This window comes from Pyrgilauda ruficollis, unplaced genomic scaffold, assembly GCF_017590135.1.
Source record: "Pyrgilauda ruficollis isolate IOZ18807 unplaced genomic scaffold, ASM1759013v1 scaffold15, whole genome shotgun sequence".
In the NCBI taxonomy this organism is placed as follows: domain Eukaryota; kingdom Metazoa; phylum Chordata; class Aves; order Passeriformes; family Passeridae; genus Pyrgilauda; species Pyrgilauda ruficollis.
In genome coordinates, this window is record NW_024513654.1 from 18471893 (window position 1) to 18495107 (window position 23215).

General features: G+C 48.6%; 1 protein-coding gene across 1 annotated transcript; it reads left to right on the top strand.

Annotated features, from left to right (window-relative positions):
• Positions 1–215: 215 nt before the first annotated feature.
• Positions 216–21276, top strand: SCD (stearoyl-CoA desaturase). The gene is made up of 6 exons (XM_041461532.1): positions 216–585; positions 4323–4608; positions 11223–11353; positions 14673–14878; positions 16084–16316; positions 17549–21276. Exons 1-6 carry the CDS (start codon positions 559–561, stop codon positions 17746–17748), a joined length of 1083 nt encoding a protein of 360 aa, XP_041317466.1. The 5' UTR covers positions 216–558; the 3' UTR covers positions 17749–21276.
• The last annotated feature ends 1939 nt before the right edge of the window (positions 21277–23215 follow it).

A 23215-nucleotide genomic window follows, 5' to 3' on the forward strand; every position in this document is an offset into this window, starting at 1 on the left:
GCAGAGCGCGCAGCGGGGCGCGCAGGGTGCGCGCCGCGGGGAGCGAACAGCAGATTGCGGGCAGCCAATGGCGAGGGCAAGCCGAGGTGGCACCAAATTTCCCGCAACCAATCAGCTCGCAAGGGGGAGGGAGGGGAGGAAAGGGAAAAAAAAAAAAAAAGAAAAAAAAAAATAAAAAAGCAGCCAGGCATCATGAGAGAGCCTGGCCCTCGTCATCCTCCTCTTCCTCAGCATCCTTCCTCCCTCCCGCCCCCCTGCCCGCTCCGCCCCGCCTCTCCCCCCGGCTACGTCGAGAGCCGGGCCCCCGCCGCGATTCGCCGCCCTCCGCGCTGACCCCGCGCATCCCAGCCGTGGGCAGGGGGTCACCGGGAGGCCGGAGCGCGCAGAGCCCGGCCCCGCCAGCCGCCGAGCAAGCAGCCCCCCTTAAATACCTCCGCACCCGCCTCCGCGAGCCGCAGAGCTCGCCAAGCGAGGAGCCGACCAGAGCCAACCTCTCGCCAGCGTCGGGGAGCTGCGCGCCCGCGTACCGCCGCCGAGGAGGAGAGACAGGGCCGCCCCATGCCTGCGCACTTGCTGCAGGAGGAGGTAAGCGGGGCCCCGGGTGCGGGTGCTTTGTCTTTCCCTCGCCCCTTCCTCCATCTCCGCGGCTCCGGCAGCGCTGCGCCGCTGCTGTGCTGGGGAAGAAGGTCTGGGCATCCACGCGTGTCTGTGCGTGCACACACACACGTATTCACACGTGCGTGCCTGTGTCCTCTCCGCTCCGCTTCGCAGCCCTGAGGCGGAGGGGTTCAGTGGTAACTTAAAACATCACCCAAGCCTGCTGGGGAGCCCATGGATGAAGCGGAGACATCCGCCTTTGAGGTGATCTTCCTGGATCCTGTGCCCTCAGGTAGACTGAGCATGAAATACAGGGTTATTTTGAAAACACCCATCGAAACACGCTGGGTGCTTGAGTAGCATGAAGGGCTATTCAAGAAGATCTTTTGTGCCAAGAAGTCATAAGTTTTTTGATGATACTCAGACTGGGATTTTTAAAGAATTTTCTTAATTCGCTTTATTTTTGATAAGAAAGGGGTTTTACTTGCAGTGTTTTAAAACCAAATACTGCAGCAGGAAGCGTCTCTAGGACAGACACAAGGTGAAAGCTGGCTGCCCAGATGAAATGAATGACTGTGTCTGCATTGCTTGAGCCAAGCAAGCATACAATAGGGAGACTGCCCATTTTTGGCATAAGAAGGTTTGAATAACGACCTGATGCCAGTAAGACATGTGGAGCTGTTGGATTTTTAAAGATTTTCATTTTTATTTTCGACCCTTATAGCAGCCACCCTTTGCCCAAGGGGAGAAGGCGGGTGCTTGATTCTAGTGTTTGTGCTCTCATCTTCTCATCCTTTCCCCTTCTGCCAATGCCTAAAAGAGCATGTAAATCATACCCCTGCTCTTTTCCTGTTACCAGCACCCAGGGTCTCCCTTGGTGCTTTTGTGCAGATGCCATGACCTTCCAGGGATGCTGTGATGTAAAAACTTTACTTTTCACCCCTCCCAAAATGGATGTCAAAGGCAGTGTGTTCAAACCATGTTTCATGGTTTTGGCATGTATTTTGGGTCATATCCTGGAAGCTGGAAAGAATCCTGTCCCTGGGTCATGCTGGGCATATTCAAATATACCGGACCCGAGATTCAGTGCCCTGGGGCCCATACACTGTGCCCGGTGCTGGAGCCTTTGAGCTGCAGTTGGTTGTATAAGCTGGCTGGATGCCAGGATCACCTATGGCATGTTCAGTGCTGGGGAGGTGGGGGTGTACATGGGGAAACACATCTGTTCTGCAGATGAGAGCAGCGAAGTCATTCAGAAATGAGGGAAAGCTAATGAAAATTATTTGGCTGGCCTCCTCCCTCTCAGCCCTAGACCCCAGAACAATTGCCATCCCATTTTCCTCTGTAGGAGCCACTATGGTCATAAGGGGATAAAAATCCTCTTTTTAGCCTCATTTCCCCCGTTTCTACCTCTCTCCCTCCCTCTTTCCCCCATGCTCCTCCCACCAAGTCTGTAACGGTGGAGCTGTTTCACAGCTGCTTTGTAGCCCTTTTGTTCAAGGTTAGTTTACATGTGAGAAATGACCAGCCTGATTATATCAGTGTAATTCCAGTAGCATGGGTATGCTGGTAAAATTCCTCATGTGGCTACTACAACTCCAGAAGATATTTTTTTCCTCTCTGCTGTTTTCTTTGCGCTTTCCCTCCTCCTTCTCTGCCCCTGTGTAACTTTGACAGTGACATAAGCTATCATGGAGGAGAAAAATGCAACTCCAACTCCACATTCTTACTCTGGAAGCAGCATGTCCATATGGGGTGTGTTACCTGTCTAATTATACCACCAATCACCGCTGGGAATTTTTCCTGCATAGACAAGTCTTGGGTCTTTTTGGTAGATTGTCTTGCAGCCAAGAAAGACAATTGTACCTTTCTGCCAAAATGCTAGATGAGATTATTTAACACTTGGGAACAGGCAGGACTTCTCCTTGCCTAATCTCTGTATTAGAAGCCATTTCTCATGGCTCTTTTGGTGGGGGGATTACCTCTAAATTCTCCAGCAGACGAGAGTATCATACCCTCAACACATTAACTAGGAAAGCAGGCAGAGACAGCCTATAGCCAGGATGCAGAAGTGCCAGTCCCAAGCTCAGCAGCTTGCCTGCGAGCAGTGAAGGCAGCAGGATACTTTGTGTCCAGTTTTTTTCCTTTCAAACCTTTGATTCCCCAAGGAAAAACTAAAAGCGCTCCTGTGTAGAGATCATTTTACTTCCCAAATGTGGGGAATCTGTCGGCCTTGCCAGCTCCTCCCCATCGGAAGGTATGTCTGTAACCCTCTAGTTTCAACCCCTGGGAAAGGGAGGAGTTGGGGTGGCCACGTAAGCTGCCTGGCCTGATTTTAATGCCTCCCTCAGGAAACTGGGCCATGGCAGGATGGTGGTCTTTTATGAATCCTGAACACCTGAGTGGGAATCTGCTGTTAATTCAGGAAAGATTTCTATTGGAAAAGGAACTTTCCCAGCTTGACCATGCTCCCTCCCGCAGTCTCAGCTCTCCTGTTCCTGCTGGCTGGCCTTTAGTGCCCCTTCACCCATGGAGGCAGCAGTCTGGTGGCAGAGGGATGTGTCCCTTGGGCAGGGGATGGGGTGATGTGTGCGGGGCACACCGCTTGCGTCCCACGTGCTGGGCACTTGGGCTTGGGCCTGACAAAGGGCTGCTAGTACCGCAAGCACAAGCACACGGCTGTGTGGATGGAGATGGAAATCGGTGATTCAGGGTTCGGTGACCTGTCTCATTAGGGTCAGTCCTGCCTGCTCCTTTTGTCATGCATGCCTGGTCGGGCAGGCTGTCACTCAGCCAGGGCAAACAAGCATGTTCTGAGGGAATGTTGTGTCAGTTACAGAAGAGAGCCAGGAGCCAAGCCGAGCCAACTTTGCTGCTTAAAACTTCCTCTCTGCATGCTGGTGGCCATAGATCAGAGGATTGTCTTCCCTTACCTCAGTTTGCCTGTGGGTGGGAAATGAGAGAGGGATAAGAGTCTTAGCAGCAGGCACAGGATAAGTAGCTGCAGTTCTAACTAGAAGTACCTCACCTGACTGCCTCCGTCCACTGATCTTCAAGCATGTTGGTCTTGCCACATCCCATCTTGGAAGGTGAGGCAGGCAAGATAAGGAGGCACCCCAGAGGAATCCCCCTGTGGATCTTCCTGATGTTCCCCTGTGGTCCCAGGTGGGGTGAAAAATAAGTAAGACTTCAGGAGCAGTCCACTGATTTATTATAAAACTGTGTTTCAGACCAGTTTCTTTCCCACCTCTTTGTTCATTCACAAGATTTCCTTTATTGTTTGCTTATGCACAAGCCCAGACCACAAACCCTACTAACCCTACTAACCCCCACTAACCCTATCTAAAAATATCCACTAATCAAACTGAATGAAAATAAAAGTCCTTGCAGTCTGCAAATGATCTCACCAAAGCCACCAGTGGAAAAGAGACTGGCTTTCAAGTATTTTTCTTTACTTTTGGCACCCTACCTACCATTCACCTCCTCTCTAGAAAGACCAGGTCCCTGTCCTCTCAAGCCATGACTCCATGTGGCCAGAGCAGGCTCTTCTTTGTGCCAAGGGCTCAGCTGAAAGAATGGAGCCTTCCAGGGAAACTACAGGCTGTGAATCTTTACACTGCCAGCCTAGATGCATGTATTTCTATTTCTTGAATTGATAACCAGCAACTTCTTATTTTGTTTCCCTTCTTTCCTTTCTTGAAAATATCCATTGCTACCTCTTCAAGGAGTTCTCCTCCACCTCCAACACCACTTCTGGTGGCACAGTCACCTCCCGGGTGACCAGGAATGGAAATGGCGTCATGGAGAAGGACTTACTCAATCATGAGGACTTGGCAGGAGACCGGGGCATGATAGACGATATCTTTGATGAGACCTACCGGGAGAAAGAGGGCCCCAAGCCCCCGCTGCGATACGTCTGGAGGAATATCATCCTCATGAGCCTGCTGCACCTAGGGGCCCTGTTTGCCTTGACACTGATACCTTCTGCAAAGATCCAGACACTGGCGTGGGGTAAGCACGTTCCTCTATCTGTTTCTTGGCATCTGCAACCCCCAAATGTGTTGGGTGGTTTTTTTTTCCCTCCAGGCCTACAGACTTGGGGATGAGAAAGAAGCAGGGGGGTTCTTCTAGAAGCGGCTCTTGAGCTAGATTCGTAGCAAGCTGTGGAAGGACATGCTAGTGTCTCTTGCAAGGTCATACATGAGAGGGAAAGATTTGGCAGGGATTTGGCTTGTCTGCTCAAAGAACAAACTTGATTCACAGACATTAGGATTGGAAATATCCTGAATGTGTAGCTGCTTCTGGGGTGAAGCACAAAAACTGTTTGATAGAATACTGTGACAGTGCTAGAAAGTTAGGAAGAAAGATGCTAGCAAGGGCACCTTAACGGGTTTTTGGGGAGGCAAGGTACAGAGCACTATTTGCCATGAGACTGCTGCCCAGACATGAGAACCATTCCTGTCCTTACCAGGGGAGTGTAAATCCCACAGAGCCTCAACGTGTGTATGAGGGGAAAGAGACAAAATACAGTTGTGCTGAAGATAAAAGTCAAGAATTAAGTCTGAAGCTCAGGTCTTTTATCATTCTTAAAAAAGCATAGATTAGCCGCTGTCATCCCGGAACTAAGCCTGACAACTTTCAGAAAATAAATAAGCATCTCTCTAGGCAGCAAATTCCAGTGGAAAGCACAACCCAGCAGAAGGTAGCTAGGCAAAGCTCTGCTTTCTCAGAGATCTTGCCCTGGGTAGGAACCAAACTTCTCTGACTGCTTGAAAGACAGCTGGGCCCAGGGCCCACTCTGCAGGGGAGCTTTGCTTTCCACGAGTCTTTGTGTGGACCCCTGGAGGAGTCCAGAAACCAAATGGCTCCCAGCAGGGAGGTCGAGAGATTGCATCCAGCCCCTGCCTCCCTGTGAAATAGAACATCCTGAAACAAAAAGCAACAGTCTAGATTGAGGTCTGCTGGGGTGGCTTTTGGTTCAGTAGTGCTCCTGCTTCCTGGTCAGCCCGGCTATGGATGGGCCCTGGGGTGGTCCACCTGGTCTATCACCTCTCAAAGTCTGTGTTCCTGGTGGCTGTGTGCAACAAGTATCACAGCTGAACCAGGAGGGAGATGGCTTCCTGCATGGCCAGGCTGACTCTTCCTCTGTAACCTTATCAGCCTCTCACAGGCAGAGGTCTGGGGGATGAACTTCACTGGAGGCAAGGGTCAGAGTCTGGCTACAGCATCTGCAAAAGCAGAGGCCTTGATGTGTTCCCTTGTGCAGCCACATGGCCTTTCAGGGGGATGTTGTGAAGGAAGACTTTGCTGGGCCTTTCCCTTGTGGAAACCTGACATGCTGTACTTTCCCCTGGCCTATCACAGCTGGGAAGAACATGCAGCCTCAGCATGATGTTGGAGGAGCATTTCAGGGCTCTTGATCCTGTTCTGTGTGTCCCATCTCTGGGCTGGAGGCTAAGCAAAGACTGCTGGCTTCTCTCACTCACTGAGCTGACAGCCTGGGTCCTCCAATTCCAGTCAGATAACCTCAGGATGTGGGGCAAGGAGAAGGAAAAAAAGTGAGTTGAATTTACTGATTTCATTTCAAGCTGCTGATATGCTCCATGATTTCTAAATCCATGCAACCCTTCTCCCTTGAGTGCCCTTGGGATACTTATGAGGGTTTGAGCATCTTTATCCAGAAAGTTAATGCTGTTTTGCATTCTGCTAAACCCCACCTTACCCCAAAATGGTCTCTGAGGCAGTGTCTTTGCAACCATGCATCTCTTTAGGATGTCTGTATGGCATCTCATTGCACTTCCCAGGAATCTGCTTTGCTTTTTATCTGATGTCAATCTCTCCTGCTCTCCTTGCTCAGTCAACTCTGATGTGAAGTGCCAGTTGCTTTCCTGCCACTGTGAGGCACTGCAAGATTCCGTGGTGGATTCTGGAGTGATGTGTTCTGGAAATGGGAGAAGGACATGGTGTTTGGGGGAGCTGCACTGTTCTGGACTGGCTGAAGATCTATCTGGCCTTACCAAAGCTAGAGTAGCTCCACCAAGCTCCCTGTCCTGCACTCCTGTTCTGAGAAAGGACCACCGTTCATGGCACCTTACAGCCAAGTCAGAGTTCCCTTATAGTCCATTCTCCTCCAGCACTAACTGGAACTGGAATACTCTGGTTCTCCACGTCTACCTTCTCAGCAAGGCTTCTTGCTCCTTGCATGGCCCTTTTCTCAGCTCATACCTTTATTTGGCATATACAAGGCATCTGAGGCTGTCATGTCAGTGACTTGCTGTTTTCTCCCATCACCCTCTGGTAGCAAGGAGAGGACTGCAGTTCCCATGTTACACGCAAGGATAGTGCAGCAGAGACTTGGGTTGCTCCTGGCAGTACACCATGGGCTTATGGCAGGTCAGCTCTAGCAATGGTAGTTCTGGAGCTGCTGGAATTTTTGCTTGTTTCTGTGTTTGTTTTTCAGATAATTTCTTCCTTAGGTTGTGTACATATAGTATAAAATTAGCGTGGTCTTGGGTGTTCTCTGTTGTGTTGCAACAGGCAGCTGTGGGGTCTGGTAGCTTATCTACCTTCTATAATTTATCCATTGCTTACACCCACTTCATCCAGGCCCCCATCTCCTTGATGTTGCTCTCCCTTTGAAACCAGTTATATTGGTGACTGTCCTCTTTTGTTTTCATTTCTCTATGTGCTAATTCCTCTTTGTCTCTCAAGCTCCACCGCCCTGCCTTCATCATTGTTTGCTGTTCTGCGTTGCTGTGTGCATTGTATGCCCTGATCCCTTTCTGGTACAGAGCTTCCCAGAATGAGCTCGGGTTGTTGGTCAGGTGAGAGCTCACCATCACAAGAGCTCTGTGAGCCTGTCCAGCACTGGCTTTCTAGTCAGCTCTTCTTTTATTTATTATCTTTTCCACTGCACTTCTCAAAGTCTTGCTTAGTCTTTTCAAGGATCATGGGCACATTTTACGTCATTCACCCAATGGCACAGAGACTGAGTCTAAAAGGGCAGGATGTGAAGGTGATGGGCAGTTTCTTCTCTAATTGCTCAGATCCTCCCTGGAAACATGATTTGTGGGTAGTCTTTTTAGCCCTTGGATGCAGCAGACCAACAGTAATTGTGTTAGCTCCTGTTGGCCTGGACAGCAGTGTCTGTAAATAGGCATGGTTCCTCTTGACATGGTGCTCTGTCAACACCTCAGTTCCCTGCAGTGCCAGAGGCTCTAGGAGCATGGGTTGATACCATATTTTGTTGTTGCTGTATTGGTATTGGTTGTTGCTGTATTGGTCTTTGGACCAGGGTGAACCTTGCTGGGTAATTTAGGCAATTCTGACAGTCAGAAAATCTCAGCCAATACTACCCCCAGAGATAAGACCAGCAAAGTGTTTACAGTGGTTTTTTTACTTTCCCATCAAGACTACAGCTGGCAACACCTTACCACTTAGTGTTCCCTCCAGGCTTAAGTAGCAGGTGGTGTGCTTCTCTGAGTGTGGCAGGGAAGTTAGGTTTCAGTGACAGCAGATCCTATTACTCCTCCTAAACACTGTTCCCTTTATGCAACCTGTAAATTTCATTGCCCCTGGTATCTTTCTCCTGTGAGTAGCAGGACTCACCTGGCTAACAGGGACTGGGCAGCAAGGAGGGAACAGTCCTGCACTGAGCAAAAGCCCAAGGACACATGCTAGATCAGGAGCAGCTCTTCATGTAAACATCACTGGTGTTCATTGCAGGTGGCAATGCTTTCAGCACATTCCTGATTTCTCATCATAACTTGGGTCTGAATTTGGGCCCTAAAGAGGTAAAGCCTAATGAGTCATGGCCATGACTGAATGCGGAATGTTTTCTGTTTAATTTTTGGAGCATTGAGTGCTTATTACTGCCAGTGGTCATAATTCTTTGTATTCCAGTTGAATGGGTCACTGGGAATATCACCTGTGAGTTGCCAGTCTTTTGAATCTTGTGTAGTTCAAAGCACAGTATGGAAGATGCCTTTGAATCCTCAGCTGATGGAGTCCCTAAGTCCTTCAGTTTGGGGCAGCATCACAGGGCAGGTGTGAAAATCTGTGCTACTTTGTTTTACCTTTTCAACTCTCTTTCCAATTGAATTCTTAGTGGATGATCTTGGAGGAGTTTTTCTTCTTCCCTGTGAGATGCTGATTCCCTGACTATGCAATGATCATCACTGTACCTGTTTGTGAGGGTGAGCTCTCTGAATCATAAGGGTGCTGGATTCTTCTGTATTCCACAAGGATTTCAATCATTGTGCATATCCTATCACTGTCACATAAACTCTTAGATATGGCTGATGGGTCTAATTGTCTCCAGGTAGGGTTTGGCTTTCTTTGGGGCTGGTGCCACAAATGCATAGACTGAGAATCAATTGCTTTCCCACAGAAAGTGTCTGCCCCTTAGATAAACTACAGCTTCTGTGTATGGGCATGAGGCCAGGCAGCACAGGATTATAATTAGAGAGTTATGGCCATTGTAGTGACCTGGGATGCAGGTCCAAGAGAAGTCAACATGAGCTGCTGAGGTTCATGGCTTTGGATGGAGGCTGAGTCTGTTCTATGCCGGGGCACTCAAAAGTAGGTACTTTTCCAGATTTTTTACAAAAGCTTCCAGGAAAGGATACCCAAAAGCAGATACTGGGTTGTCTGGGGTTGGAGTCTGTTGGTGTCCTCATCACATCTCTTTTGTGATTCCCTGTGCTTGCTGATAATGTTATTGTTGCTGGTGTCATCTTTTCCCAACAGGGATATCCACAGGCAAATTCTGAGAATTGTCTGTATAATTGTCTGTATTGGACAGCTTTGTGAGCTTTGTTCAGCTCAGTTGCCTCTTGCAAAGGCTAGATCCTGCTGTATTTGCATGTTTGGCTCTTCTGAAAGATTGCCAAGGTGGTGGGAGACACAGGGCAGAGTTGTGCTGGTCTATTCAGCAGCAGGCAGGGGAACCAAGGGAGAAGATGAAGATGAGGAATCACGGTCAGATCAGCAGAGAGGGAAGGTCACTCTTGTGCAGTGGGATGGAAGTGAGAAGGGTTCATGCAAGTTTAAGGGGCCAGAAGATCATGTTAAATCAGCCAAGACAGGCTTTTAGTGGATAAGAGATTAGGCTGGGAATGTAGAAAAACAAAAAGGAGGTGATAGAAGGACGAAGCAGGAGATGAGTAGAAATAAAGCTTGCATTATTTTGAATGAAAGAACCGGGCCATGCCTGGCACAGATCTCAGATTTCTGATTCCAGACAAGTTTCTGTCAGAGTATCTGGTTTTCTGGATTCAAGATAAACTTGATTAGAGCCATTTGGCCGGACTGAATGGCTGAACATCAAGCATACTACCGGCAATTCCTGTCCATGGACTTACATGAAGGAATAAGGAACTCTTTTCATGATTGATTCATTTGGCTGAAATGTGCAAATTTATACCAGGAGAATTTCCCCCAGGCAACTGGTAAGAAGCATTGCTTTCCCCAGGGGACTAGAGGTGGATCAGTTGACCTGTTCACAGGTGTGTACCCTTCCCTCTTTGTGTCTGAGCTTGCAGAGCAAACCAGCTGTTGAATGCTCTCTTTCTGCCAAACTTCCTGACCCTTCCTTCCTAGAGGAAGAGTTAATTTGCAGAACCAATTTTCTTCTTACCCTACTTTCCTAGTGTAATGCTGCTATGAAACTCTTGGGATCTGTTTTAGGATCAGATGCTGGAGCTGAGGTTAATTTCCAGAATTCCCAGGAGGGCAAACAGGCACACAGAGCAGGGCAAATATGAACTCATGATGTATGGGAGAGGGAAGTGGTTTTTTACTAGATGCCAAAGGGGCAAGGAATTCCTTCTGCCCTGTGTGAAGAGGGAGCACATGAAGCAGCCTCAAAGCTCAACAGGGCCCAGCAACATCTGCCTCTGCCATGGGCACAACTTGCAACGAATCGTTAGCCCTGGGGTTTCCTTCTGTGAAAGGTGCAGCAGTTGAGCAGAGGGAGGGATCAAAAAGACCCTAGGAACAGTAGCCTCTGGGCAGATTTTAAACCAGTGCTAGGGCTGAAGGTGAAGCCCAGGCTTCAGTGGGAGGATAGGTTAGATCTTTTTTTAGCCAGCTTCTGCTGAGAAAGGGAGCAGAAGAAAAGCGTAACCCTGGGCCTGAGTTGTCTCCCTCAAGAATGCTAAGATGATGTACCATCTCTGGGTGAAAATAATGTAAAAGAGATTTCGGGGGGATTGGTGAGATAGGAAAGCAAGAGTCTGGATTATTTGGGGTGGAAGGAAAGGGAGAAGCTGTTCCCTGGTGGACTGCAGTGCTTTTACCACTGTGCTTTATGAAAGCAGCCAGTTTATACAATTTTGACTACTCTGCATTATGACAGATGGTACTATGCTGAAGAACCAACCCTTGTGAGTCTTATAAGGCGGAGCCCCCTTCCTTGTTAGAGATGAAGAGCTGAATTGATTTGTCCCACATTGCCTAGGAGGCCTGTGGTAGCTTGGGCAATCTCACATGGAGTTTTATTGCCCCAGTCTGAATTCTCCATGGATTCCTCTCTTGCTTATACAGCTTTGGGGGAAGGCCCACCTTTGTATTGCTGTGCCTGAAGCTTTGCTCCAACTGCTCAAACACCTTCTTTTCCTTTGTAGCTCTTCTGTGTTTCGTGGTGAGTGCTCTGGGGATCACAGCTGGATCTCACCGCCTCTGGAGTCATCGCTCCTACAAAGCCACGCTGCCCCTGCGCATCTTCCTGACTATTGCCAACTCCATGGCCTTCCAGGTAAGCACTTCCTCAATGTGCCAGAGGTCCTCAGAAGGACGTGCTCCCGTGAACCCCTGTCTCAGATATGGGACACAATCTGATGAAGAGGTTCCTCTCTCCTACTACCTCTTGTTAGGAAAAAGAGAGCCCTTTCCATCTAACACTGAGGTGCTAGAGTCTGTCTCATTTTCTTTACCTTGTCCCATCAGAGGATGACTCTGAGACAAACCCAGTGTTGAGAGGACAACTGGCCAAAACCAGGGTAGGAAATCTCTCCAAAGCAGGAATGTACCTTTCTGTTAAGGTGTGGTCTCCCTGTGCTTGCACCAGCTCCCATGAAAGAGGTGTGGAAGTGTTAAGTGTTCTCCTGGTGTTGCCTCACTCTCCTTTTGCTGTGTGGCTGGTAAAGGAGAAGACATCTGCAAAGCCAAGGATGTAGAATTCTACAGGATGTAGAATTTGCTACTTCATAAAGACAAAGAACTTGTTGAGATTTAGAAGATGTTTCTTTCATTCAGAAGAGTGATATTTAGGACTAATCATGTTACAAATCCCTCCACTGCCTTGCAGAGAGTTGTCCCAGGTCAGTGATATTTTAAGGAGAGAAGGGTTGGGCCCATGCAGAATGGCACAAGTGACTGCAGGCACTGTTAAGGACCTTGGGAGATTGCTTCACCTCTCAAAGGGCCCTAACCTCAGGAAATTGCCTAACTACTGTGAGAGTACTTCACAGTCCCCAAAACAAACAAAACTGCAAATGTGTAGAACTCAGAGTGAAAACCCAGATTGGCATGGCACAGAAAAATAAATCCTCTCTCAGGCTTGCTGCTGTAAGTCAGCCCTAACAACACTCCATCCTCCAACTGTACTGAAGGGTTGCTTGTCTGTGGGAAGTACTCAGGAAGGTGTCAGAATGCAGCACTTTCTGCTATAAAAAGGTGAACACAAAAGTATCAGTGCTGTGCTCTTAAGTAATTCTCCAGACGATATTACTTTTTTTTACATGTAATCAAAACAGAGTAAAGTTTTTTAAGCCTTGACAAACTTTCTAAAACATCATTGAATTTCTTCTTCTCTGATAGTACCAAACAGCCGTCTTTGATGAGGAAGGGGAGGGACCAAGCTGCTGATTCCAGCCAGTGGTCCAGCACTCAGCAAGGCAACAGGATGGGTTGCTGTGTATTAGCTAGTCCTGTACAAAGACCATCTTTCACAGGGTTATAGGGCAGAGGGGGAAAGAATTTGCTGAGCTATTGCTGTAGGGGATAGGAATAGACAAAGATGAGAGATAGACAGATATTTCAGCTTCAATAGGAACTAATCCAAAGTTTTACTGAAAATTTGATACTATTCCCCATGGATTTTTTTAGTAGTTACTTTCAGTGAGATCAAGAGAAGATTTATGTTGAATTTGTGTTGTTCCTATTAGTGGCAGCAGAGGAAATCAGGAACTTTTAAGATCACGGAAGTTTATGGACTCTCTTATCTTAGCTCATCCAGCCTGTTGGCTGCTCAGAGACCTGTGACTTGTAATTTCTGAGAATTTGTGAATTCTGCCTCTAACTGGCTTTTCCACCTGCAAGACCTGTCAGCTGCAGCACAACAGAAGATCTCATGGTTATAGCCTGTAGCTGGAAACTCCCAAGGAAGAAGACATTCTCCTTGGCTTTGCTTGCTCTTCTCAGAAAGTCATGATTTTCATTCAGGGTTGCAGTTAGAGGTGGTCCCAAAATAAGACCTGTAGAAAAGATAATGAGCTAAAGTTTGTGTCAAGATACAGATTTTTCAGGTTTGAGATTCCTGATTTTTTTTTGTAGACAGGATGTGGTGGATGAAGTCATACCACGATCCAGCTGCGTTTTATGGTCTCTTTCCAAATTTGTGCCTCCTGCATCCAGCAAGATGGGGAAAACCTTCCCATATGTGCAAGCCCAAGTTGTCTGTCACCTTTCAGATGGGCTTTCTCATGTTACATGGTGCTGTGTAGGTTCTGGAATGTGAAAGAGACTTTGGGTCACTGGTGAAACTTGGGTTTCAGCCATAGCATAGGTACGGGTTGAGTTTCTCTGCTTACTTAGACAGGGAGGGCAGCTGGGCCACTCTCTTCTGGGGGAATACTGAGTGACCAAGCTCTGGCCACGATCAGCAAGGGTTGCTGATACTTGAAGATATTTGGCTGGGAGGAAGGCAGCAGTTTCCACTATTAGGAAACAAGTATGAGTTTAACCCATTGCCTTCTTGAATGGCGTGCAGGTAAATCATTTTATCTCAGGTAAAGGAGGAGTGGTTACAATCCTTGAAAAGGACTTGAGGAGTCGTGTCTCTGTTAGAGGCTCCCTGTGTGGACAAGTCCCTTAGTCTTTTGAGGCAAGAAATAGGGATGGTTATGCCATTTCCCTACCTTCAAAGTGTTTTCAGGAAAAGTCCTGGGTATGTAGGCGATTAAGGAGCTTCTTGTGTAATATAGGTAATAGAGCTATGGTTAGATCTCTATTTCATGTTTTCTAGGATGGTGTAATACATGGCTTTAAGCTCATTGAAATCTTGATACAAAGACATGATCACAGGCTTATGAAAATCTATTCTTAAAACCAGCCAAAGCAATCATTTCATAATACAAATGATAAAAGCGTTGACATTTTCCAAACGGTATTGATTTTGCTGCTTAAATGGAACAGTAATGGGACTGAAGAGAGGTATTTTTGAGAAATGTCATTGAAATGGTGTGTTTGTTCTCCTTCTAAAAAGGGACCTTAATTTTAAGACTGATTTCCAATGGGAAAAAAAAAAACAAAAGTTAAAAAAAGCCTTGCCCCCCCGAAGTTAAACATCTGATTAGGCAATCCCAGGACAAGCAAGGCAGGATGACCTGTGGGAAATGTCAGGTAGAGGGAAGGGGCAGGTCAGCCCTGGCTGGCAATGTGCAGGGATAGGGATGAGGACAGGGATGGGGATGGGACAGGAGCCGAGCATAGGCGAGGAGGCACCAGCCAGCCAATGAGAGTGGCTGCTGCAGGGGTGGGGCACAGGCTGACCAATAAGAGCCTGCAGCACCATGGGTGTGGTACAACCCCCCCCCCAGCCCAGAGTTGGCCAATCAAAGAGCAGCACTGAGGCACCCCTGGAGCTGTTTCCCAAAAAAACTGGAGCGGTGGAGCCAAAACCCAACCTCTGTTTTAAAGGTCAGAACCCCCAAACTCTAATGAGACATAATGCCACTGATACAAGTTCAGGTCAATAGGATTTAAGTATTTAAACATTTCAGGCCATGTTGTAATTTGAAGGGAATGTCTCCATTCCCCCTGACCCCTAAGTTTTCACTCCTGCTGACTTGCAGAATGACATCTACGAGTGGGTCCGGGACCACCGTGTGCATCACAAGTTCTCCGAAACAGATGCGGACCCACACAATGCCATGCGGGGCTTCTTCTTCTCCCACATTGGCTGGCTGCTTGTGCGCAAGCACCCCGATGTCATCGAGAAGGGACAGAAGCTGGACCTGAGTGACATAAAGGCTGACAAAGTGGTGATGTTCCAGCGCAGGTGAGTAGTGGGGTCAACCCTAGTGGGGAGCCGTGGGGAATGGAGCAGGGACAAATGGGCTGGGAACTCAAGTGGCTTTGATGGAATGTGAGAAGATTGAGGGCATCATGTAAGAAATGTGACTCTTCAGTGTGGCCAAGGCTTGGCTGTGAGATGAACTGTGAGAAATGAGCTGTTCCTTTCCTATGGGAAATGTTTAGAATCCAGTGCTACCTCTAGCCCTCCCACACCCTTCTCTTGCCTGCAGCATCTTGCCAGCAGCAGGCTGAGCTTCCCACCACAAAGCCCTCCCACACCTCATCCCACAGCCCAGCTGCTGCTTTGGCTGGCCCAGAGCCCACACACAGTGCCTCTGAGACATCCTTGGAAATTGTACACCTTCCAGGCCATGTGTGTGCCCCTCTTCCATCAGTCTTCTGGAAACCGTATGGTGAAAGAAGGGTTGCAAATGGAGATGTGAGAGGGGCAGTAACTGGGAAGAACAGTCTTGATTCACTGGTGCCTCTTGGGTAGGGTATCTCTCACCCATCTGGAGCTATACTAGGACCCAGAGCAGGTGACCCTGTCACAGGGATGTGGGACTGAACCCAAAAGTAACCAACCTCAGTCAGACAGTTCCTAGTACAGTCCCAAACTGACTTCTTGTGGGTCATCAGAGTGGTTCACCTTCCTCTATTCCCATTCTTCTAGTGTGAGAGAGCCCACGTGCTCATCTGTGCCACTTGCTTGCACTTGTTGATGGGGTGTATTTGTAGGCAGACCCAAGTCTGCAAGGAGGAGTTGCAGCACTGGGCCAAAGCCAGAGAAAGAACCATCTGTGGGACTCTGGAAGCATGGGGTTGCCTTTATGGGCGACCAATGTAGCTGAGAAGCAAATGGCAGATGAGGCCAAAAGCAGCAGCTTTTCTGGGTGTCTGAGTGTCTGGACTCTCACTCACCCCCATGGTGATGGGAGCATTGCTTTGTGCAGATGTGAGGAGAGCATGATTTAGTCTGAGTCTCTTGCCTGATGATAGGGCTTGGGAATCTCCGGGCATGGCTTCTGCACATCCAGAGCAAAAGATACAAGGCTCAGGAGTGAGGCATTTCTGCACTTGATTTTCCCTGTATAGCTGAGCATGAATCCTTCAAATGGAGGACTGAATCAGTCCTTCCTGTCCTGCTTCTGCCACTGAACACCTTCCTCCTGGTCCCTTCCTTTCCAGATACTACAAGCCTTCAGTGGTGTTGCTGTGCTTCACACTGCCAGCTGTAGTGCCCTGGTACTTCTGGGATGAATCCATCATCATCAGCTTCTTCATTCCAGCCATCCTGCGCTACACCCTAGGGCTCAATGCCACTTGGCTAGTGAACAGTGCTGCTCACATGTTTGGCAACCGGCCGTATGACCAGAACATCAACCCGCGGGAGAACCCCTTGGTCAGCCTGGGGGCCCTAGGTATGTTCAACACCTGTGTCTTTGCTGCAGGGGGACTCTAGAACAGGGACTGCCTCTCGGGGCTGCAACTGCTTCTAGGAATTTCTGTCAATCCAGGTGACCCTATTTCCCCTGCACCCTTCCCTTCCAGCCTTTGCATCTGAGGGTGTTTCCTGTGCTGGCCAGTGAGTACATAAGGGCAGTGGGGTTATCAGCTCCCATCAGACTCTTTCCAGGCTGGAAAGGACTCTGCTACACTTAGCACCTTCTTATCTCAATGGCAGTATTATATTTACCCCGTTCAGAGGTCTGTCTGCCATGTTCACTAGACTGAAAAACATGTGCTGCCGTCACTGCATATCTCTCTGAGATTTGTCAACTTGAAAACCAGCAGATTCACATTTTGACATGTTCTCAGGACAGCTGTTGATTTTGGGGGTACTTGAGGGTAAGACAAGAGAGATGTTTTCATGCTTTTTACTGAAATTTTGGAGATGTAGTAAAGTACATCCCAGGATAAGCATATGCTCTTATCTGTTTTCCCCTTCCTAAATCCTCATCTGTTTTGCACCACTGTACCTCAGTGAGGCTCCACTGGTTTCTACCACCAAAGGATCTGCTTGTGCAATTTTAGTAGAGAGGGATTTGAGCTGCAGAGATTCAGGGGTAGGAGCACGAGTCAAGGCAGTGTCTTTGAAGGGGTCCTGAGCACTTAAGCCTACGTTGACAGTGTCCAGAACAGATAGTGGCTGACTGGTGTAGATTGCTTAGTAGAAGTGTCTGCTTAGTGTCTGCTTTTTTCCCCATCTGGAAATGTCCTTTGGATTTGACATTAGGATTGCCAGTGTTGTGGGAGTATTGATTAGCCTGTTTTTTTGGGGGCTTGCTGCTGGTCTAACTGGTAGCTGAATTAATACTAGAAGATTTCTTGTGGTGGGAGGGAAAAACTATTAGGAATCTTCCATTTTTTTGGTGCAGCTGGGGAGCCAGGGCCTTTCACCATTTCTTGCCACATGCTAATTTTCCTCTAAAGCACCAAAAGTCCTCTGTGATTGTCATTGTCTCGGCCCTGGCATGCTGGGTCATGCCCAAATGATACGGGGTAGATTGCAGAAGGGTGAAATTGGGCTGAGAGGAGAGAGGAACTTGGACTCAATCCAGAGCCCATTACAAGAATATGATGCTTTGGGTCAAGATAAAGGGTCCTATCATCTAGAGCTCTGCAACATCCTCTCCCTGGTCATGTTTTTCAGGAGAAGGCTTCCACAACTACCACCACACCTTCCCCTATGACTACTCCACCAGTGAATTTGGCTGGCGCTTCAACTTAACCACAGCCTTCATTGACCTCATGTGCCTCCTGGGGCTGGCCAGTGATCGCAAGAAGGTCTCCAAGGAGGTCATCCTGGCTCGGAAAATGCGGACTGGAGATGGAAGTCACAAGAGTGGCTGAGTTCCTGCTCCCTTTCACACACACATCTACACCTCTCCTTCCTCCTTTTTTCTCCCTTCCCACCCCCTCCAAACACGCTGGACAAAAGTTTAATGTTCTGTTAACTAACTACTGAATAATGCTACCAGTTTGCTTAAGATAATGATAATGAGTTTTAACACCCCCTCGCACGCTGCATTTTGCGTGATGTATTTAAGATCTAGGACTCTGCCGTTATAACACAAGGCCACCCTTTCCCTCCTCTCCTTTCCCTTTCTGTTTTCCTCTCCAGCCTCTCTAACCTGACTCCTGCTCTACATTTTCCCAGTCTCTACCTGGAAGAGAAGCTGGCAGGAAGTGGCCTGGGGAGGCCCATTGCAGTTGGCTATGTACTATTTAGTTAAGGGAAGCCTGAACTAGCCAGATGAAGAGTTGAGCCAAAGTCAGTGACCCTCTCCCCACTACCTTCCCCTCAAAGTTTCTGCCACTGTCCCTCGTCTTTTCTCAAGAGCTGCTTACAGACATGACATGGCTAAACTGTTCTTCCTGGGAAAAGCAGCCCCATCCCTTGCTCTTGCCATCAGAAAGAAGAATTGTTTCTTTCCAAGATGTCTCTTGGGAAGTGTTCTCCACTGCTCCTCACCACCTAGCCACTTTGGCTGGGAAGAGTAGAGTGCCCAGACTCTCTCAGATCCCCAGGTCCACCACTGGCCAGGGGATTCAGTAACAGCAGTGGGCACTGGAGAGGGAGTGCTGGTGGCCTTAATTTGCACTCCCTCTGGTGTCACAGCCTCCCTCCCTGCACTGCCATCTGTGCCATGAGGGACTGAAGGCAGAGTGTGACTCTGAGCTCCACAGCTGTTTTGGAGAGCCACAGTGAGGAGGAGGACAGATGGAAGGGTGTGCCACTGGCTGCCAAGGGGCAGGACCAGCCCATAGTGTGTTTTGTTCACCGAGATTTTTGCTGGCAAATGGAACTTTGCCAAAATGGAGAGGAGGAGAAGGATGTAAACCAAAGCTCCACCTCTGAGCTAAGCTGCTTTATGTGCTGGAAAAACAGGGTCCCTTCTGGGTGGTAGGCAGATCCACATCTTTGCTGAGCACCGAGACAGGACAAGGGAGCACCTGCAGGTATAGAGAGGAGTGAAGGTGTCTGCAGGACCAGGTATTTTCATCCTCGGGGGCTCCACTGAACAAGTGCCTGAGAAACACCAATGTGGGGCCAGGTGGCACAGGGGGCTTGAGGAAGTTGAGACCTCAAGGTGAGACACTGCGACCAGTGTGAGCTACCTCTGTGCTTTCTTGCCCAGGGTCTGCTGTGTTGGTATGCCATTCCCTGCTGCCCAGAGGGAGTGGGAAGGAGAGGCAAAACCAGCTCCTTGTTAGTCCCTTAGCTTGCTTCCCAGCCCCCTCGGCGAGCCATCTTGCCACCTCGCTCCTTTGCCAGCGAGACAGGCAGCGAGGGCGGCTGAGCCTGCAGAAAGGTCAGTTACATCACTGAGCCGATGTGGGCATGCAGCTGGAGGGCGCTGGGGAAAAAGTCCGTGTGGGTGTTGTTTCCTGCAAGTTGCAGGGACTAGCTTGAGTTCAGGCAGTCCGTTACATTCTGGATGTCATGGCATCACGCCCCTCACTGAGCTGAACGTGCTTTTTCCCCCTTAGTTCTCCTAGTTATTATTAATTTTTATTACTATTATTGTTTTTAGTTGTAGCGATAGTACTGTTTTTGTTGCTTCAATGCATCAATCGGAGCTGGAGGAAAGCACAAGAGGTAGCTGGAACAAAGTGATATTGGAGTGGGGTTTGCAGTGTCTCCCTTATTCAGGCAGGCCAGGGAAGGCAGAGACAGTGCAGATGCCAACTTCCTCACCTCAGCTCTGCCATGTTGCAGCCAGGGAAGCTTCATGGGAGCGAGTGTCTGCAGCTTTGCTTCCTCCTGCTGCAGTGAAACTCACCAGGAGCCAGGATAGCTCTGTGATGTTCTCCTTAACAAGAACGAGCTTGTTACTCAGAAAATGAGTCTGTATCCTCACCTTCCCCTCCCTGCCACCACCATGACCTTGCTTTTGCTCAGCAATGGGACCCTTTGAGTTTTTGAGCCATTAGGAGTGATGTGGTCTCCAGCCAAGAGGAACAAGGACAAATGTAGAAGAGAGTCCTTCAGCTCTTGGTTTCAGGAGACAGCGTCCTTACTGCTCTGAGACTGTTAACTGCCTGGGTGCTGGCTGGAGCAAAGGGAGTTGTGGCTACAGCTGTATCCTACCATTTGAAAAAAAACCCAAAAAGCCCTCCAATAATGAGAAACACTGTTAGCTCTGTAATTGTGGGCTGACTTTGCTCTAGTGTAAACCCCTCTGAACTCATGGAAGTCACCAGAGATGAATTTGATCCAGCCAGTAATTAGAAAGGGGTGAGGGGAGGGGAGAAGGGGAGAATGATTTCCTTGCTCCTGGTGCCCTTAAGGTGTAGTGTGACATACTCTACAGTAGAGATGCGTGCTGTGAAATGCAGCAGTATTTCACATCCTCTCAGCAGAGAAGCAGGGCTTGACATCAAGGGTTCCTTTCAAATTTCAAGTGCTGATTCAGGTCCAGAATCTGGAATGAGAGTGGAAGCTGAGGAGCAGTAACCAAACAGTCCTGGTGTTTGTCCAGTCACTTTAAAGGTAGATTGGCAAATATCTCTGGGTGCCTTAAATCATTCTTTAATATACATAGACGTATTGACAGCTATTTGCCGTTTTTCTTTTTTTTTTTCTGAGTTATGAACATTCTAGGGGTTTCTTAATTATTTAATTGCCTACATTGAACTGTGGGTGCAGGTGATTTTGAATGTATTTGAGTTAGAATTTTTGTTAGATTAAGAAACAGATACAACAGTTTAAGTAGAACTTTGTTTGAGATATATATATATATATATATACCTATAAATATATATATATTTTTGGTGGCATGTTTGTGTCCTGGACGCATCGTCTGTATGTTTAGCTTAAATGAGTCTGTGAAAGGTGGAAGCAGAAAAAGCAGCAGTGGGACCTCATGGCTAAAGCAGCTGGGACCTGTTTCCAGCTTAACAACTCGCTTGCTGCATCATTTGGGACAAAGTCACTTAAAAACTGTGCCTCAGTTTCCCTGTCTGTAACGGGGTGTTACACCCTGCCTCCCAGAGGTGTGGGTGAGGCTCGCTGCTGACCAGCCGAGCACAGGAAGGAACAGTACGAACCACACACACTGCTGCTGGCAGAAGCATGGACGGGTTTGTTTTCCAAAACCATTCCCAGCCCTGCTGGTATTGTGAAGAGCAGAAGTCTAAATGTTGAGTGTTCAGGGAAGGATTGGAAAGTTGAATCTGCACATTGTCTAAGCTCTGTCACTGTTGAAATGTGAGTAGGATACGATTTTTCACAGCTTAGGGATTTCTGCATAGTAGTATCTCTGTTTTGTGTACTGGAAAAAAAAACTTTTTGAAATAATTTCTACTAATATGGAAACAGACATCTGGTTGTGCTGATCTGAAATTTTATTTGTTCATAATAAAAATGATAAATGTTACTTTAAAACTTGTTGGACTGATGACATGGTGGGCAGGGCTTGTTAAAGCATGAGATACTCCATCAGGATGGGAATGCTGTGCCTTACTGCTTCCAAACCCTTCTCTCTTCCAGGAGAACCAGGGGAAAAACGCCTCTGGCGCTTTAAGCATCATGAATGAGTGGATTATAATGGCTTTCATACTCCAGCGCAGGCCAGGCAGGCACACCCCGCCAAGGCTGCCCTTGGGGTTACTGCAGGTTAATTCCAGCCGGGGCCCCTTGCCAGGGCCTTGTGGCTGGCGGATACACATGCGGCACAACACGTAATACCGGCAGCGCGCCCGTCAGGCGGGTTCATCAGCCTCTGCAGGGGAATTTTCCTCACGCAGCAGTGAGTGTCCCTGCTTATCCCCACCCCTTCTGCTGCTGGAGGGAAGTGAAAGGAAAAGGGGGAAATCCCCTGACCAAGTATCACTTTGATTGATAGTAGCTTCCCTGCACCTCCACCCAAACGCCTTTTGAGCATAGTGGCGAGTAAGGCCATCTCCACGTGGCACCAGCTTGCTCCGTGCACAAGCAGGCAGAGGGGATGGCCTTGTTTGTGGCATCTTTGCCACCTGCAGCACACTGGGACCCCTGGTCCAGCCCACGTTTGCTGGCACCGTAAACCCTTGCAGCTGGGCATGCTGAATCCCTTGGAAAAACAGGCCCATGCTTAGTTTCCAGCTGCAGCTACTTTGGGTGGGAAGGCCAGAGCCGGCACACTGCAAATTGGAGCAGGGAGGGGATGAAAAGAGAGTTACTCAGACAGAAGTTTGAGGCTCTTCCAACAGCTGTGTTCTTCCACCTGGAGGTATGTGACCAGCCCAACCAATCTGACATATGGCTGCTTTGAACTGTAGAAAAAAGCAAAGCAAATGCTCCTGCTCATCAGCTGGTCACAGCACCATGTCCCTGGAAGTGTCAGAGAGGTGCTGCTTCTGGCAATCTGGTGCACTTTTGATCCCAGCTGTGACAGCACAGCCCCTCCCAAAACAAGTGAAACAGAGAAGGCAAGTCAAGTCTTCAAAACTCCCTGATTATTCAGCCAAGGCTAAAAATAAAGTTAATGATCCCTCTGTCTGGATTTCATGAGTGCAACTCCAATCACAACCTCTCCCTCTTCGTTAAAGACTGTTATTAAATCCCCTGCCCAAAATATGTTTTCCTAAACTATCAAGCCCTTCAGCAGTGCCAGCTCAGCATTTTTGGTCATTGCCTAGAAGTATTTCATGCATGATCATTCCTGGTTTCCTAGGTAATCTGCACATTTGGGTTGCAATTCCAGTGCACCCCAACTTTGCTCCTCTGAAAATTTCCCACCAGAGAAGGGGAGGGAAAGGAAGAGTTAATGTACAATCCAGCTCTGCTGGGTAGGAGAGAGCAGGCAAACAAGTGCCTGCTTGTTCAGACCCAAGGGAGGGAGAGCAGGGAGGACTGCAGGCTATCAGGGGAGGGTTTGCTGCATCTTTTTGCTCTGAACACAACATGCAAAAGATGCCAACGTGTTCCTTAGGAGAAACCAGGTTCCAGCTGCAATCCACTCACTCCCCAGGGGTGGGATGCAGTGAACACAGCTGTGAGGAACCCGGTGTGTCCAGCCCACGAGCAGGACCAGGGGGGGTGCTCAAGGGAGGGTGCCCTAGGGAGAGCAGCAATCCCCCCAGGAGCTGCCCGGGAGCAGGACTGGGTACCAGCTCTGCTCCGAGCCTCGCACTCCAAACACAGCGAGAAAGCACCAGCTGCTGATGACCCTCCATGCGGGCCCCACAAGCCCGTGGGGACTTTCGGAAAGAAGGAACAAAGTCCCAGAAGAGCACGTGGAGGAGATGGCACCACAGCAGCCCCGCAGAGCAGAGGGATGGATGGAGTCGCATGTGCTGACTGGCCAGTCGCCTCAGCCCAGCCCCTGAGGGA